This window comes from Haliaeetus leucocephalus, unplaced genomic scaffold (genome assembly GCF_000737465.1).
Source record: "Haliaeetus leucocephalus isolate CR32 unplaced genomic scaffold, Haliaeetus_leucocephalus-4.0 Scaffold229, whole genome shotgun sequence".
Lineage (NCBI taxonomy): Eukaryota > Metazoa > Chordata > Aves > Accipitriformes > Accipitridae > Haliaeetus > Haliaeetus leucocephalus.
This window is the reverse complement of record NW_010972665.1, coordinates 1,534,551-1,548,268: the sequence shown is the minus strand read 5'-3', so window position 1 is coordinate 1,548,268 and position 13,718 is coordinate 1,534,551. Positions and strand designations below refer to the sequence as shown.

Below are 13,718 nucleotides of genomic sequence, written 5' to 3'. Positions count from 1 at the left end.
CCCGAGGGTCCGGGGACGGCCGGGCTCGGAGGGGCGGCCCGCCCGCGCCTGCGGAGAAGGTGCCTTCTCCTGGGCGTCTGCCTCCCGCCGAGCTGCCCCCAGGTAGGGATGGGAGCGGCGGCTCCGCGGGAGGGCTGCCCGGCTCCCTGCGGAGGCGTGGGGTGCCCGCACGGGCGTGGAAATGCCCGGGGGCGGCTCGGTCTGCAGCGGGGGAGAGGCCGAGCCGGGCGCGGACGCTGCCCGGGGAGGCAGCGGGGCTGGCAGTGCCTGCGGGAGCTGCCCGTGGGGCTGAGGGTCAGCCCGCCGCGGGTGGAAGCGGTGCCTGGCCGAGGCCTGCGGTCCCGGCGCATCCCGCCCAGGTGCGCTGCTCTGGCGTTGCGGGCAGGAGCGTGCCTGTGCTCTGCTGGCCGGGGGCCACCGGCTTCCCCGCCCGGGGTCTGGCCCCTTCACGCCTCGTTCTCTGCGGGGGTTTTCCTCTGCCTGCGCAGAGGAGATCCTTGTAATCGCGGGAGCTGACAGCGCCGAGGAAAAGGGAGTGGGAATCCGGTGCTGCTGCCCTTTCCATTGGCTGCCGATTCTCGGGCTCCCCGTTCCGATGGAAAAAATTCACCTTGATCTATTTCTTCGTGGCCTTTCTTGGTAGCGCAGTCTCATGGAAAGCCTTTAGAAGTCAAATGTTATACTCCTCAGAAGAAAAAGTAAAACGTTTTAAAGTAGATACATCTGTGCAAAACTAAGATGGTCTAGCGACCAAAATGCTGTAAAATACTAAGATCCTTGCTCTGGAGCACGTCAAGTGTGTCATTTTAGTAGTTGAGGGGAGAATAATCCTTCGCAACTAAAGTATCCTAAAATATATTCGTTAGATCGAAATTGTCAGCTGAGAGGATAGCGTAAGTAACACTTCAAAGAATTTCTAGGGGTTTGTTTACTCAAAGTATAGATCTTTTTATTTTTATCTCAAAGGTTTTGATTTTGAGCTGTATTTGACCATGCCAGTGCGGACATTTGTGATAGCAGACCTGGGCTATTGGAATTCATGGTTGTACGCAAAGCAGCCTACTTTTAAGATTGACATTTCTACAAACACAGGGTCCGATTGAGTTCGAAGGGGTGGAGATCCATTTGTTTAACTTTTTGTATAACAGGGGGTCTTGAGAAATGCAAAGGATGTCGTCGTCTTCAGCAGGTCTTAATTAAAGTCTTGGAATCCCATAGTGTGTTTTGGAAATCTGCATGTTTTCCAGTAGGCTGGAAAGCTTTGTTCACAGTAAGTTGTTAGTCATTTTGGATTGCTTAACCTGTTGATTTGTTTGAACAAATTGCAAGAGTGAAAGTAGAAAATGTTAAAACTAGTCTGTTGGAAACTTGGACTTATTATTGCTTCTTTAACGTGTAGCGTTTAGACTTGCTGAATTTTTTTACTTTTACCACAGTTTGTTGTAACAAATTAAGTTCTTCAAACAATGCAAGAGGACTAATGATAAGTGATTAGGTACTTTAGAGTGTGCTGGAAAACCTGCTGATTTCCAATCACTCAATAATTCAGCTTGTTAAATGTGACCTGTGCACCTGGTTGTTTAAAATCATAGCTAAGACTTGCTTCATTCTAACAGGATTACACCCTGGGGTTACACTATTTCTTTGAACCTGGGTGTGTAGGATACAGAACTATTGTAAAGGTAATCGGGCTTTGATAGCTTCATCTGACATAATTAAAACCAGTTAGTGTTCGTATAGCAGCATCTTTCTGTTCTTTCTGTTGACCTGTCCTGTTCGCACATATCATGCTGAATCACTGGCTTCTGGGGAAAGCCTGGACAGCTATGCCAAGCTGTCTGTGTTCTTGATATGAAGGACAGGGTGGTTTGGTTCCCCCCTCCCCCATTAGGTGCAGTGCAGTTGGAAATACTTTTTTTAGACAGCGACCCTAGAGGTGCAAGGTTGCCGGTTATGTCAGTGCTAAGTGGAAGTATCTACGCAACATAAGTATGTTGTTTGAAACCACGTTAAAATGTGATAACTATGTTATATCCCTGTTCACAAACAGATGCGTTGTCTCTTGCGTACCAAGAAATGTTCACCATACTCTGCGATGCTCTCTTAAGGTGGGCCCTCTGCTTTTGTCAAGACAACACTGCATATTAGGGGATCCAAAAGTGTTAATTTTTTATACTGGAAATGTGTAGACTAGGTGTGCTGGTGAAACTGTTAAGACAACAGTTCAAATGGTTGCATAAAGTCTTATACTTTTAACTTCTGTAATGCTTATGAATTGCTGTAGAAATTGCCTTGTTTTTCATAAGTATCCATTTATTGATAATTGTTAATGAATTTATTTACTGGAATAAGGTTTGGGGATTCTTTTCTAGGTGATAATTTTTCGTGTTTATTTTGTGTAATGTGATCCACTATAGGAGGAAAAAAAAAAAGTGTAAAAGTGTTCTAAAAATGTTAGGTTTTTTGTGTGCCAGCTCTTTTGCCAAGAAAAAACATCCTTGGGGCACCCAGGCTTTCTGTGTCTCCTTGCTGAGACATTTCATTTGTAATGTCTCAGGTCCTTGAGGAGAGCCACAGAGAGAAATGTAGTAATATTATCTGGTGTATCTGTGTATTGGTCTGTATTTCAGCTTTCATGCTCTCCATGTACTGGGTCTTTTTGGGAGGAAGTGTGCATTCAGGACTTAATGTCTGCTTGTATTTGCATTCTTTCATCTCTTGCTTTTATTTTAGCTTTATTTTCTTTCTCTGCATTACTGGAAGAGGGGAGAAAATAACAGAAACCATTAAATTTCAGAGGCCATGAGAAATTAAATCCTTTACCGCTAATAATATATGCTGGCAGAAATGGGCAAGAGATGGTCACCCAAGAAAAAAATGGTTAAATTATTGTATCATCAGTAACTATTCTAATAAGGTAGGATAATTATTAGGATGTGTTCCCCTTTATATTTTGACCTGCATATTTAGCAATTAGTGGAAAGCACGTATGTCTAGAAAAATATCTGAAAGGTTATTGGGGTAATGTTCATATTAGAGATACATGTAATAAACATAGTAGTGGCTTTAAATACATAGTCTATACAGTCTAGCTGTATTGGTCTGGCATACCTTCCTAAGTATGAATTGTGCCACCAAAGATCATCGGTTGCTTTTAAAGTGTATAAAAAGCTCAAATTTTCTCTTTTCATTACTTAGTTAAATTGTCTAAGTAATTTGTACTTACAGAGTTTCCTATAAATTAATGATTAGCTATGAAAATGAAATGTTTAAAGCCAGTTTTTGGCATTTGGTTCCCAAAAGGTGTCTAGCGGCAAGGCTTTTGTTAATGCTTTTTTTAATAGAGATGGGAAAACATACCTGTCATCTTGATTTACTGTTTTCTAAGGCACCCTCTTAATCTTTGAAGACTGATACTTAGTGTTTTACTGTCTCGTGGAAGATAGCGTTTTTCTCTATTATGTTCTGTCAAAATCACGGGGGGGGGGGATTTTTTTTCTTTCAACTGCTGTTGATATTTAACTGCTGTATGTGGTTCTTTTGGGTTTGGATTTGCCTTTCTTTTTGGATGGTAATTTACTTCAGTCAGCACACTTGACCTTTCAGTGCATGTGACTTTCATACTTCAAATTTGTCAATGTGTTGTATCTGTTCTACTGAAACAACGGTTTCACTACCTTGTACTTAAGTGTTTTTCACTGATAGGGAGGAAGTCCTTGTAAGCTCAAGACAGTTTGATAGAGTGGTCCTAGGCATGGCAGGGATGAGCCTTCATTGGCTTTCCTTTGAGGGCAAAGCACCAGGGCTTCTCTGACCCACCTGTGAGTAGCTACACCACAGAGTTCTACTTGGAACTACTCTACCTCCCTGGCATTGCACTTTGCCTGCTACGGGTGTTACTAGGCTTTGGGAAGCAGTCCACAGGGCCTTGTCATGCTGAGCTAATGCATGTTTTTTGCTAAATTTGGGCATGACGTCTGTTCTTCTGGAAATCGGAGGCTTCAGTATTCCTTTGTTGTGGATAAAAGTCGTGATACAGTCTGATTAGCAAACAGTCATTTTGGATATTAAATGGTAGCTCATAGAAACAAGTCTTCGAGAATCCCAAAGAGAAGTACCTCATAGCCTTGATCAGGGTCCTAAATTAAGACACTAATAGCTATTTTTTAACAATGATTTCCATGTAGGAGAAAAAGAAATCATAGCAGTATTTAACTTGAAAATTCAGAGTCTGGTAAAAAAGAAAAAAAACCAAACCAGGTAAAAGGATAAATGCTCACAGGCAGCATGAAGGCTGTTTTAAAAATATTATAAGGCACTTGGAATGTCTTTATGCTGGTGGTCAGAAGTTACTCTAAAGTGATACCGAAAAGCAGCAGAGTAGAGTAAAGAGAGTATTAAAAGGTCATACTTAAAAAAAAAAAAAAGTCACAGTTTTGTTTTGGGAGAGACAATGGAATGGAACTGAATTCTGACAAGTTAGTGTTTGCCTGGCCCTATACTTTTTTTTTTTTTTTGAGAGGATGGTTATAGTGAATGAATCTTAAAATAACAACAACCCAAAAAACTCCATGCAGAAAGGGAAGCCTGCCTTAATTTCAGTAGAGCCAATTAGTAGCTGAGGCTTGGGAAGGTAAGGCCAGAGCACAAAAATCTGGCAACTACTTACACGTGGTCATTGCATAAGTAACTAAGGACTCTCTCACACATGAATCAATTCTTATTGCTGAATGGGACCAAAGAATTGTCTCATTGAAATGGAAGTGGTTTCAGAACATATCAACAAAACAAATGTTCAAAAATAAAAAAATCCCAGGACCAGAAGATATTTGTCTAGTGGCTCTAAAGGAATTCTTTGGGGGTTTTGGGTGCAAAATTGCAGATTTATTTTCCGTAGCCTGTGGCATAACTCATCTTAGTCTGAGAAATAGAGCACAGCAACATTTTTTTAAAAACTCTGGATTTAACTAGAGAACTGTAGATCAATAAGTTTAATTTAAGCAGACTCATAGCACTTGTAAGAAAGAGTGGACTAACTATGTCCCTGGAGAAATAAAGAGGAGTTGGTACAGTTTTCATGGATGGAAATCAAGAGGAATTGTTAATTCTTTTTGGAGGCGCCAGTGAGCTGGTTGAACCAGGCAAAACTACTCATCAGGTTCCTTCATTGGAGCCTTTAAAGTAAGCAAAAGAGGAAATACTCCCTTTTGGATCAAAATTAGTTAGGAAAGAAAGGATGTGAATAGCTAGTAAACTTCCATGGCTGAGGGAGGTTGACATCTGTCATGTGTGCTCTTTAAATGTATTGGTAAGTGATTTAGAAAACAGAGTGAATGGCAAATAACAACACTTATTCAGGATAGTAACCTTCCAGAGATGTTTCAGAGAGCTCTTGTTAGACTGAGTGCCTTGGCAAAGAAGCTGCAGGAGGCACTGTTCTGGTAAAGGTAGAGTAGACTCTGCAAGGGAAGGAGCAATTCTTGCTTAAACGTAGAGGGAGGTGAACTCAGGAAAGAAACATTAGGGTCTATGTGGATAATATTGTGAAAATGTTAGTGCGGTGGCAGTCAAACAGGCTGCCAGGAATTTAGGGATTATTAGAGGATAAGTTTAGAAAAAAGAGAATGCACCATTATGCCATTATACACATCTTGTGTTATATGTGCATCTTGAACAGCAGCAATTAATTTTGGTCCCCCTTCCTGATTTTCTTCTTTATCTAAAGATCTGTTCAGAGGCACAGATCTTGGCTTTCATGCAAGGTGGAGCCACAAAGATGAGAAGTCCTTGACTTGGAAAAGGGGTATCTGTGTAGGGAGTAGAGTTAGATACTGCTTACATAATGAATGGTATTTAATGGAAAAGTTGAATAGGAAACAACTGTAATTCTTGTCTCCCTCTGAAAAGGGGAAATGCAGTACTAAACAAAATTTTCCAGAAATGAATATAAAGGAAAGGTGAAATACTTTTTCATATAATGTATAATTAAAATTGTGGAATTCATAGCAATAAGGTCCAGTGGAGGCAAAAACTATAAAAGCGTCTATTCAGGATTTGGACAAAATAGTGAAAAATAGTTCTATCAGTGATCATAAACATAATGGCCTGGGTGAAGCTCTAGAGGAAATCCTCAAACCACCCTGTTTGGAAAACAGTATAGGGAGGGAAAGATCTGTGAATCCGTCATTGCCAGAAGCACGTTTAAGCACTAAATAATCCTTTGGCATAACACACTGTGGCCATTTTAATGGGAGGATCATCTTTAAATACTTTTCAAACAAATAATTATATTTTTCCTGAGAGAAACTTCCAAAAGCATCGACCCAGTTAATTGAAAAATTACACATACAGCATAAAAGGTGAATGTACCATGGCATACTAGGTATATCAATAGTTTCATTTGAGATTTAAAATTCTATGAAGCTTCTAAGACTGCAAGTACATGGTAAGTAAGGAAAAAATAAATAGTGCCTGCAGTTGCTTTTGTAGGGTTTCATGGTTTACAGGGTCATTTTTGCTTTCTTCTAGAATGCTTGTTAATATAGTAGGTGGTATGCATTCAAAGAAACTTGAGTAAAGGGATAGTTTTTGTGGCATTTAGGAAAAATACCATAATTTGCAAGAAACTGACTTTGCTGAATCTGTGCTTTCTTGTTTGGGATGAATAGGGTAACTTGTATCTTTTGCCAACTATTGATTCTAGCTTTCTGATTCAAGTAGTCGCTGCTGTGTATTTGTGCTTAACTAATATTTTCAGGGTTGCTGGTCCATAGACCATCTGTGATGTCTTTATGCTATTTCTTTTCAAATCTGTTCTGCCAAATGCAGAAGGATAATTGGATATATTCTGTCCTCATAGCGGTCATGGGTGCTACATCTCTTTCTTCAGTATGGATGTTGGCAGAGGCATGAAAACTCCAGGAACAAACTGATAGATGTGCTAGGTTTTAGGCTTTGTGATTCTTCTGAGTGACAATACATAGACAGCAATGCATTTATAAAACCAAAATCCCACAAAACCTGACCAAACGACAGAAAAACCGCAGACAACTGTGCTGTCGTAGTAATAAACCTGCTGACAAAATGAAGGATACTGGCCTATCTTTTCACAGAACACCATGGTTGTATTGATACATGATACCACTTACTGGAGACAAACATTATATACCATTTTGTGTACACCTGCCACCAAAGCAGCAAATTCTTTACAAACACAATGTCTGTGTTTAGTGACCTTAGTAATGTGAGCTGAGACTTTATCTGTGAAATCAAAACCACTCTTAAAACAGGAAATGAAATCTGGAACATTGAGCGTGCTTTTGCAGCCAAAGCTGAGTTTGTGGAACATGTCATGGGTTCCTGATTATAAAGGAAAAATGGCTAATTTTCCTCCACTGCCAGAGAAAAAGAATTCTATAAGTTATAAGGTCTTAAGAGCAGAAAATACTTTGCTTGTGGAAGTACAGTACCTTGTACAGTTGATCCCTCATACTTTTTCCTACCATTAGTCTAGAGGCTTTGATCTCATCTTATTTCATGAGCCTGTTCCAACAGGGTCTCTGATACAAGCCAGATTTAACCAGGGTTGTTAAAATGGGCATATATATCAGCGTGGCTTAAATTTACAGTATCTACATGTAAGATTTTGTTAGCAGCTACTGTTGTACTGAGTTACTAGGCAATGTGAGATCTGCTTTGGGTCTGGAAGTAGCATGTTTGTGTTAGTTGCCATACTGCACCTCACAGCAGGGATTATTATGTTGAATAAAGTGCCATGCTAATGTAGTTTTTCTACTTTTGAACTACTTTACAATGTACTATAAATTTATCTATTCAGATTGGTGCTACCTTTGGATGTCTGTAGCATGCTTTATTGTAAGCTATAAATGTACCCAGAGGCTTGTAGAAAGTCAGCATAGAACTAGGTTTAGAGGTTTTGCTTTTGATATTTCTGTTTTAAGTAGTACTGCAGTATAAAAGAAAGGTGGTTTTTTTCCTCTTTCTAAATGCATATACAAATAGTAATAAACCCCATCAAAACCTTTTTGTTAACAAATCCCTAAAGCTACTCACTGTTTTCTTTGCCCCAGCGTTACTGTTTAAAATTTTGAATCAATATAGTTAAAATTATATCATGCATACATATTTTAAAATTGAAATTGATTAATTTTGACTAGTAAGCAATGGTTTGTTTTAGAAAATCTTGTATGTTGTTGTAAATCATGATGTGTTACCTTTGTTACTAACATCAATACTTTTACTAATAGGATATGGTCTGTTATTTTGTATTGCAGTGTGTATTGCTTTAGAGATTCATCTCTAAATGCTTTTCTGTTGTTTAGCTTTGCTGGGAATGGAAGAAGGGAATCCTTTAATGACCAACACCATGTTATTTCCTTAGGGTAATTCCTCTTAATTACCATTCTGTTACAGTCCCGAGAGCCGAGGTTATGCACAAAGACTTTGAAACATGGGTTATATTTCTGTCTTGGAAAACATCATGCTGCAATTCTTTTTCCTTAGGCTATAACATTCTATTACTATTTCATCAAAGGTTTAATTAAACCCATTAGTTTGCAGAAATTGTATGCATGCTTCAAAAATTATCATCCTTAACCTGTTAAAAGATGTTATTTGTAATATTTTTCAAAGGTATGAGAGATAATGTAGTGTTAACTATTGTTGAGACAAAAAAGTATAAAATGGAAAGAAAAGTTTCTATAGTAAGTGTTACTGTTTTATTCAGCTGGGTGATGCCTTTAAAATCTTTTGGCCATGTTTTATTCTGCCTTCTCTGAAGATTATTGTAAATAAAAAAATCCTTCTTGAGCAATAGGAAAATACATTTATTGTATGAAAAGGATTTTGTTAAACTCTGAGGAACTAGTTTTAAGACATTTTTTCATGAGGCAAATACAACTTTACAGATGCTTCACTATTGATACTAACACTTGTGATTTTTTGGACATTATGGATAACCCCTGGATATAGAGAGTTTTTAATTTGAACCTTCATAAGTATACTAATTCAAATAATTTGAGACAGTTCTTTCTAGACAATGGACAGAAACATCTGTTTTTATAGCCTCCCAGAAAAATGTAACTTGCTAGACAAACTCAAAGCTGCAGTTTGTTAAAATAGAACTAATTTTTGTGCAAATCTGATCTGAAATATATTACATGGACATCTGCCATGTGCTTAGAACCCTGAAATGTTTCTGAACTGTCATAAGGAAGAGGTCAACACCATCTTTCCGAATTCTGCAGCTATTGGTAGTCATAAGTCAGTAATGATTTGCACATAAGAGAATGAAGAACAGCTGGTCACCTCAACAGACCTCTACCACACCCTGCATCTACCTAAAAAACTCTGAGAAGAAAAAAAGGGTCATCCTTCACTTAAGTAGATTGTTATCTAGGAATAATAGTAGTACTAATAAAGTACAATTCCTACAAAACTGTGTCTTGGAGGTGATTGACTTTGTTTCTGGGAAGGTATGATCTCTAATGCTTTTGCAACAGTTAAAACAGGAGAAATCTACTTCGTGAATTGTCTGGTCTCTCATAAAAGGATGAGCTTGACTTTGCATTGCCGAAGGCAGTTGTGGGCCCACAAATAATGTGTTAAAAAAAGTGGGGGAAGAAATGGCCTAAAATTGATTTATGTACAGATTAATATAAACTTCCAATTAATGCAAAAATAACAGTAAGAGAATATGAAGGTTGGAAAGACAAGTTCAAAAAAACCAGTGAATGCTAGAATTGATGCTTGCATGGTCATAATTAAGTGCTTCTAAAAAATAGTTAAATTTATCTTGGTGGAACAATGGATTTCTCTTTTTCAGAGACATTTATATTTTTAAACAATTGTTGTGCACTGAACAGAAGTGGTTGTCTTTTGATTTCTTAAGTATGCTAAGTTTATTAACATTTGGACTACATGGAATTTTAACACTTCCAAATGAAACTTGAACCATTACTAGAGGAGACTGGAAGGAAAGGCAAACCATTTCTTTTCTGTTAATAAAATACTTTATGTCCAAAAATAAAGTGCCAAATTTGTTCTACACTTTGTAATGCAACGGCACATTTTTCAGCTTCTTCCTAGTTAGAAACTTATAACAGGAAGAATAGACAATTCTCCAGTTTATTTTCTAGTATAATTTAATTTCAGTGAATATATGTGTGTGATTTATGCATCAGTTATTTTACCGATAGATTTTTATTATTGCATAAAACACAGGGATAACAATGTGTTGCTAGTAATCTAGAAGTCAATTTAAATGAAGTCAGTGAATATTTTGGTATTTAAGCATTGGGTTTTGGAATGTAAAGTTTAACTTTGGAGAGTAAGAAAATAAATAATTATCTAAATAATCTATCTACAAGTGTATTCATACTACTAGTTCTTATCTTTGAATAGGTGTGTTTCTCCAATTTTTCTTTTTAAACATATCTGAAATAATATTTAAATGGAGAGAAATTGAATGGGTTTGCTCCTTTTCTCTTTTGTTTAATTCTTTCGATAGTGGTATGCTTTTTTTTGTTGGTTTGTTTTTTTTTTTAGATTAGTTTTATTTCCTGTAATGCTGCGTGAGTGTGACGATATTCTGATGCACTGCTTAGTGGCAATTTTGATGTATCCTCTTCTCCCATGTCCCACATACATATTTCACTTGTACAGTAACTGAACTGCCATTGTTTGAATTCATATAAGCTGCCGGACATCAAATGTGCTGTCTGGGCAGTTGCTGAGCCTGGTTTGGTCCCCAACCTCAGACCTCTCATCTGCTCCACTTCTTTGAGATATGGATCACATACGGCTGTTTTTGACCCACAAGCCAGGATTCAAGGACTTCGGATACTTACAGTAATTTCTAAAGTTGTGTCTAGTATATGGACAGCCTCTACTCCTAGTTTTATCATCTTAGGGACAGCACAACAGGAAAATAAGGAAAACAAGCTCAAAGAAGGAATTTCAACCTACAATGGCAATGTTGTAGGCTCCCATAATTACAGTTTTTTCTGATAGTATGAACTTGTTCTGCTGCTCACTCAGTGGTTTGACAGAACTTCAAAGTGGCAGAGTCCATCCTGCCTCTTTCTGCCATTCAGCAGCCAAGAGCATGCAAGTGCTGCTCTCTCTTCACCTTCTCCATTAATGCTGTCATAGACCTCTGTTAGAGTTCTTAGTTTTCATGGTTTTAGGCTGAAGAATCCTAGTCTACTTAGTTACTCCTGTAGCAGAAATAATTCTAACTTTTTGATTTCCATTATTGTTCCTTGAAGCCTTTTTTAATTATTCTTTCTTTTTTATAAGGTGGGCAAACCAGAGTTGCATACTAGATTTATCAGTGGCATAATTTGCATCATCTTTTGTTTTCTATTTGCTAATAATTCTTAACATTCAGTTTTCTGGGTTTATTTGACTTACCACCATCAAATATTTTCCTAGAACTATAGGAATAACCTTGCTTCTGAATAGTCATAGTAGTTTTATAATCTGTGATTTTTATATGTAAAGTTAGGATTTGTTTCCTTCATTAGTTTGCATTTATTAATACTTAATGTGTCATATTTTGCTGAGCCACTCAGTAGGATGGATGACTTCTGTAGCTCTTCATAGCCTGCCCTATTCTTCATTGTCTGGAATACTTACTTTCACCTGAAGGCTGCATCACTCCTGAGTTACCTTCCTTTTAGTGTAATTTATGAATTTATCAAATAGCTCACATTTATAGTAGGGCTTTTCCAGTGACCTTCTTCCTTTCCAGGTGCTGGCTATTACCTCCTTTTATTTCTAGTCCTTTAAACAGTATTGTGTCCTTTTCTTGCAAGCTCTGGATTTGTTTTGGAGGTTTTTTCTTTGGTTGGGGTTTTTTTGGTGGTGTTTTTGTTTGGGTTTTTTGTTGTTTGTGGTGGTTTTTTGTTTTGGGGGGGGTTCTTTTTGAAGCTTTGATGATGGGTTTCTTTTAAAATGCCTTTTGCAAGTCTGAGTGGATATTAAAGGGATCTCCTGCATCCCCAACACTTGTTGAGTCCTTCAGAGAATAGCAGTATATTGGAGAGATGATGTCCCTTTGCAAAAGCAGTTTTAACTCTTCCAAATGTTGTACATATTATTGTGTCTTCTAACTCTGTTTTATAGTTTCTACAAACTTGCACGTTATAGATGTTAATTTTTTAAATACATACACAGATAGCACTATTCCATCCAGCTTTTAATGTTGTCATGAAGTTGGTTGATTGTAAGACAAATTTGCTACTTTGGATAGCAGCTATTCCATGACAGATCCGATCCTAGATGGAGTATATTTTTAAAATAGCATTGTTGCGACTACTGTTTCTTCTTTTTAAAATTTAGCTGTCCCTTTTCCACCAACGCATCGCTTGACATCTGAAGAAGTGTTTGACACAGATGGAAGACCAAGGGTTGACATTTTGAAGAACCACTTGATAAAAGAAGGTCGAGTGGATGAAGAAATTGCACTTAGAATCATCAATGAGGGTGCTGCAATATTACGGAGGGAAAAAACTATGATAGAAGTTGAAGCTCCAATTACAGGTAATATTTCTAGATAATTTCACTCATAATTAAATTTGGAAAAAAGCCAGATTTTTTCAGTAGTAGAGTTTGTCTTAAAAATTGCTAAAATAAAATTTCTGTATAGTCTTATTGAATTATCCCTCACAACTGGATTTGCTTAAGAGTACTCAAATGGCCTGAAAAAATAGGCTGCACATTATTGTGCAAAACGAAGGCATTAAACCCGTTGGAAAAAAATAGTGTGATTCGTATTCAAATGACAAAATAGAAAGTAGTTAAATGCTGATGAATTACAGATTTCTAATTCCTGCAGTGTTGTAAGTGGGAATAAAGACATCTACCTGGAATGGAAAAATGAACTCAGAATTATCCTGAAATCTAAGTATGTGAAGAGAAGCGAATTGCTATGGTTTGAAGCAAATACTGCAAACTGGACTTCTGAGTGAAAAATACGCCTTTATAGTTCCTCTGTAGGCGAGACTGACAATTGCATGTAAAACCATGTTCTTGTGAGGGTAGCAGTATTGGAAAGTGTTGAAAGATTGTTTTAGCATCTTTAACATACTACAACTAGATCCACTGTGATACAAAACTGACTCTTAGGGTTTTTTGGAGTATTTTCATGGTTTGACTAGTTCTATTTCTGTTTGACCTGGTAAGAGTTGGAATTGGTGTCCTTTAGTACTTTTATTTATAAACGATCCAAACTCAAAGAAAATAGTTTACGTTGCATATCTGGTCAAATGAGATTTTCTTTCCTTTGAATGTGTTTTCTTCTAGATGGAACTATATAAAATTAATGTCTGAAAAGCTTCTTTTAGAGCATCAGCTTGCTTTAAGTTGTTAGTATTGGGTAAAGGAAAACATTTAAACAGTACATTATTATTGACATTTTTTAAAAAAAAGAATGATTGAAATGGTGGAAACCACTAAGTCACTGTCTGAACTCAGAGTCTTTTGAAGCTCCAGATAAATCTCAAAACTACAGTGTTGTCCATGTGTTTAGAATTTTTCTATTTCCATTTATTCAGGTAGTTACCCAGAGCTACCGGTATATTGGCAGCTGAAAAAGAAGGAAAGTTCTTGCAGTGTTTGAGTAGAAATCTTAAGAAAAGTGGCATAAAAGAGGACATACTCTATTTAGTCTAGTATTTTTTAGGTCATGATGACAA

At 37.5% G+C, this 13,718-nt stretch overlaps 1 protein-coding gene across 4 annotated transcripts in view; it reads left to right on the top strand.

Annotated features, from left to right (window-relative positions):
* The first annotated feature begins 12,368 nt into the window (after positions 1-12,368).
* PPP3CB (protein phosphatase 3, catalytic subunit, beta isozyme) overlaps positions 12,369-13,718 on the top strand; it is a 37,489-nt gene continuing 36,139 nt past the window's right edge. For 2 of the 4 annotated variants that reach the window (XM_010567744.1, XM_010567743.1), the window contains exon 1: positions 12,369-12,564. In XM_010567744.1, the coding sequence (XP_010566046.1) occupies positions 12,537-12,564 (28 nt within the window). In that variant the 5' untranslated portion in view covers positions 12,369-12,536. The remainder of the gene's footprint in view (positions 12,565-13,718) is intronic. The other 2 variants (XM_010567742.1, XM_010567740.1) reach the window with 1 other exon arrangement.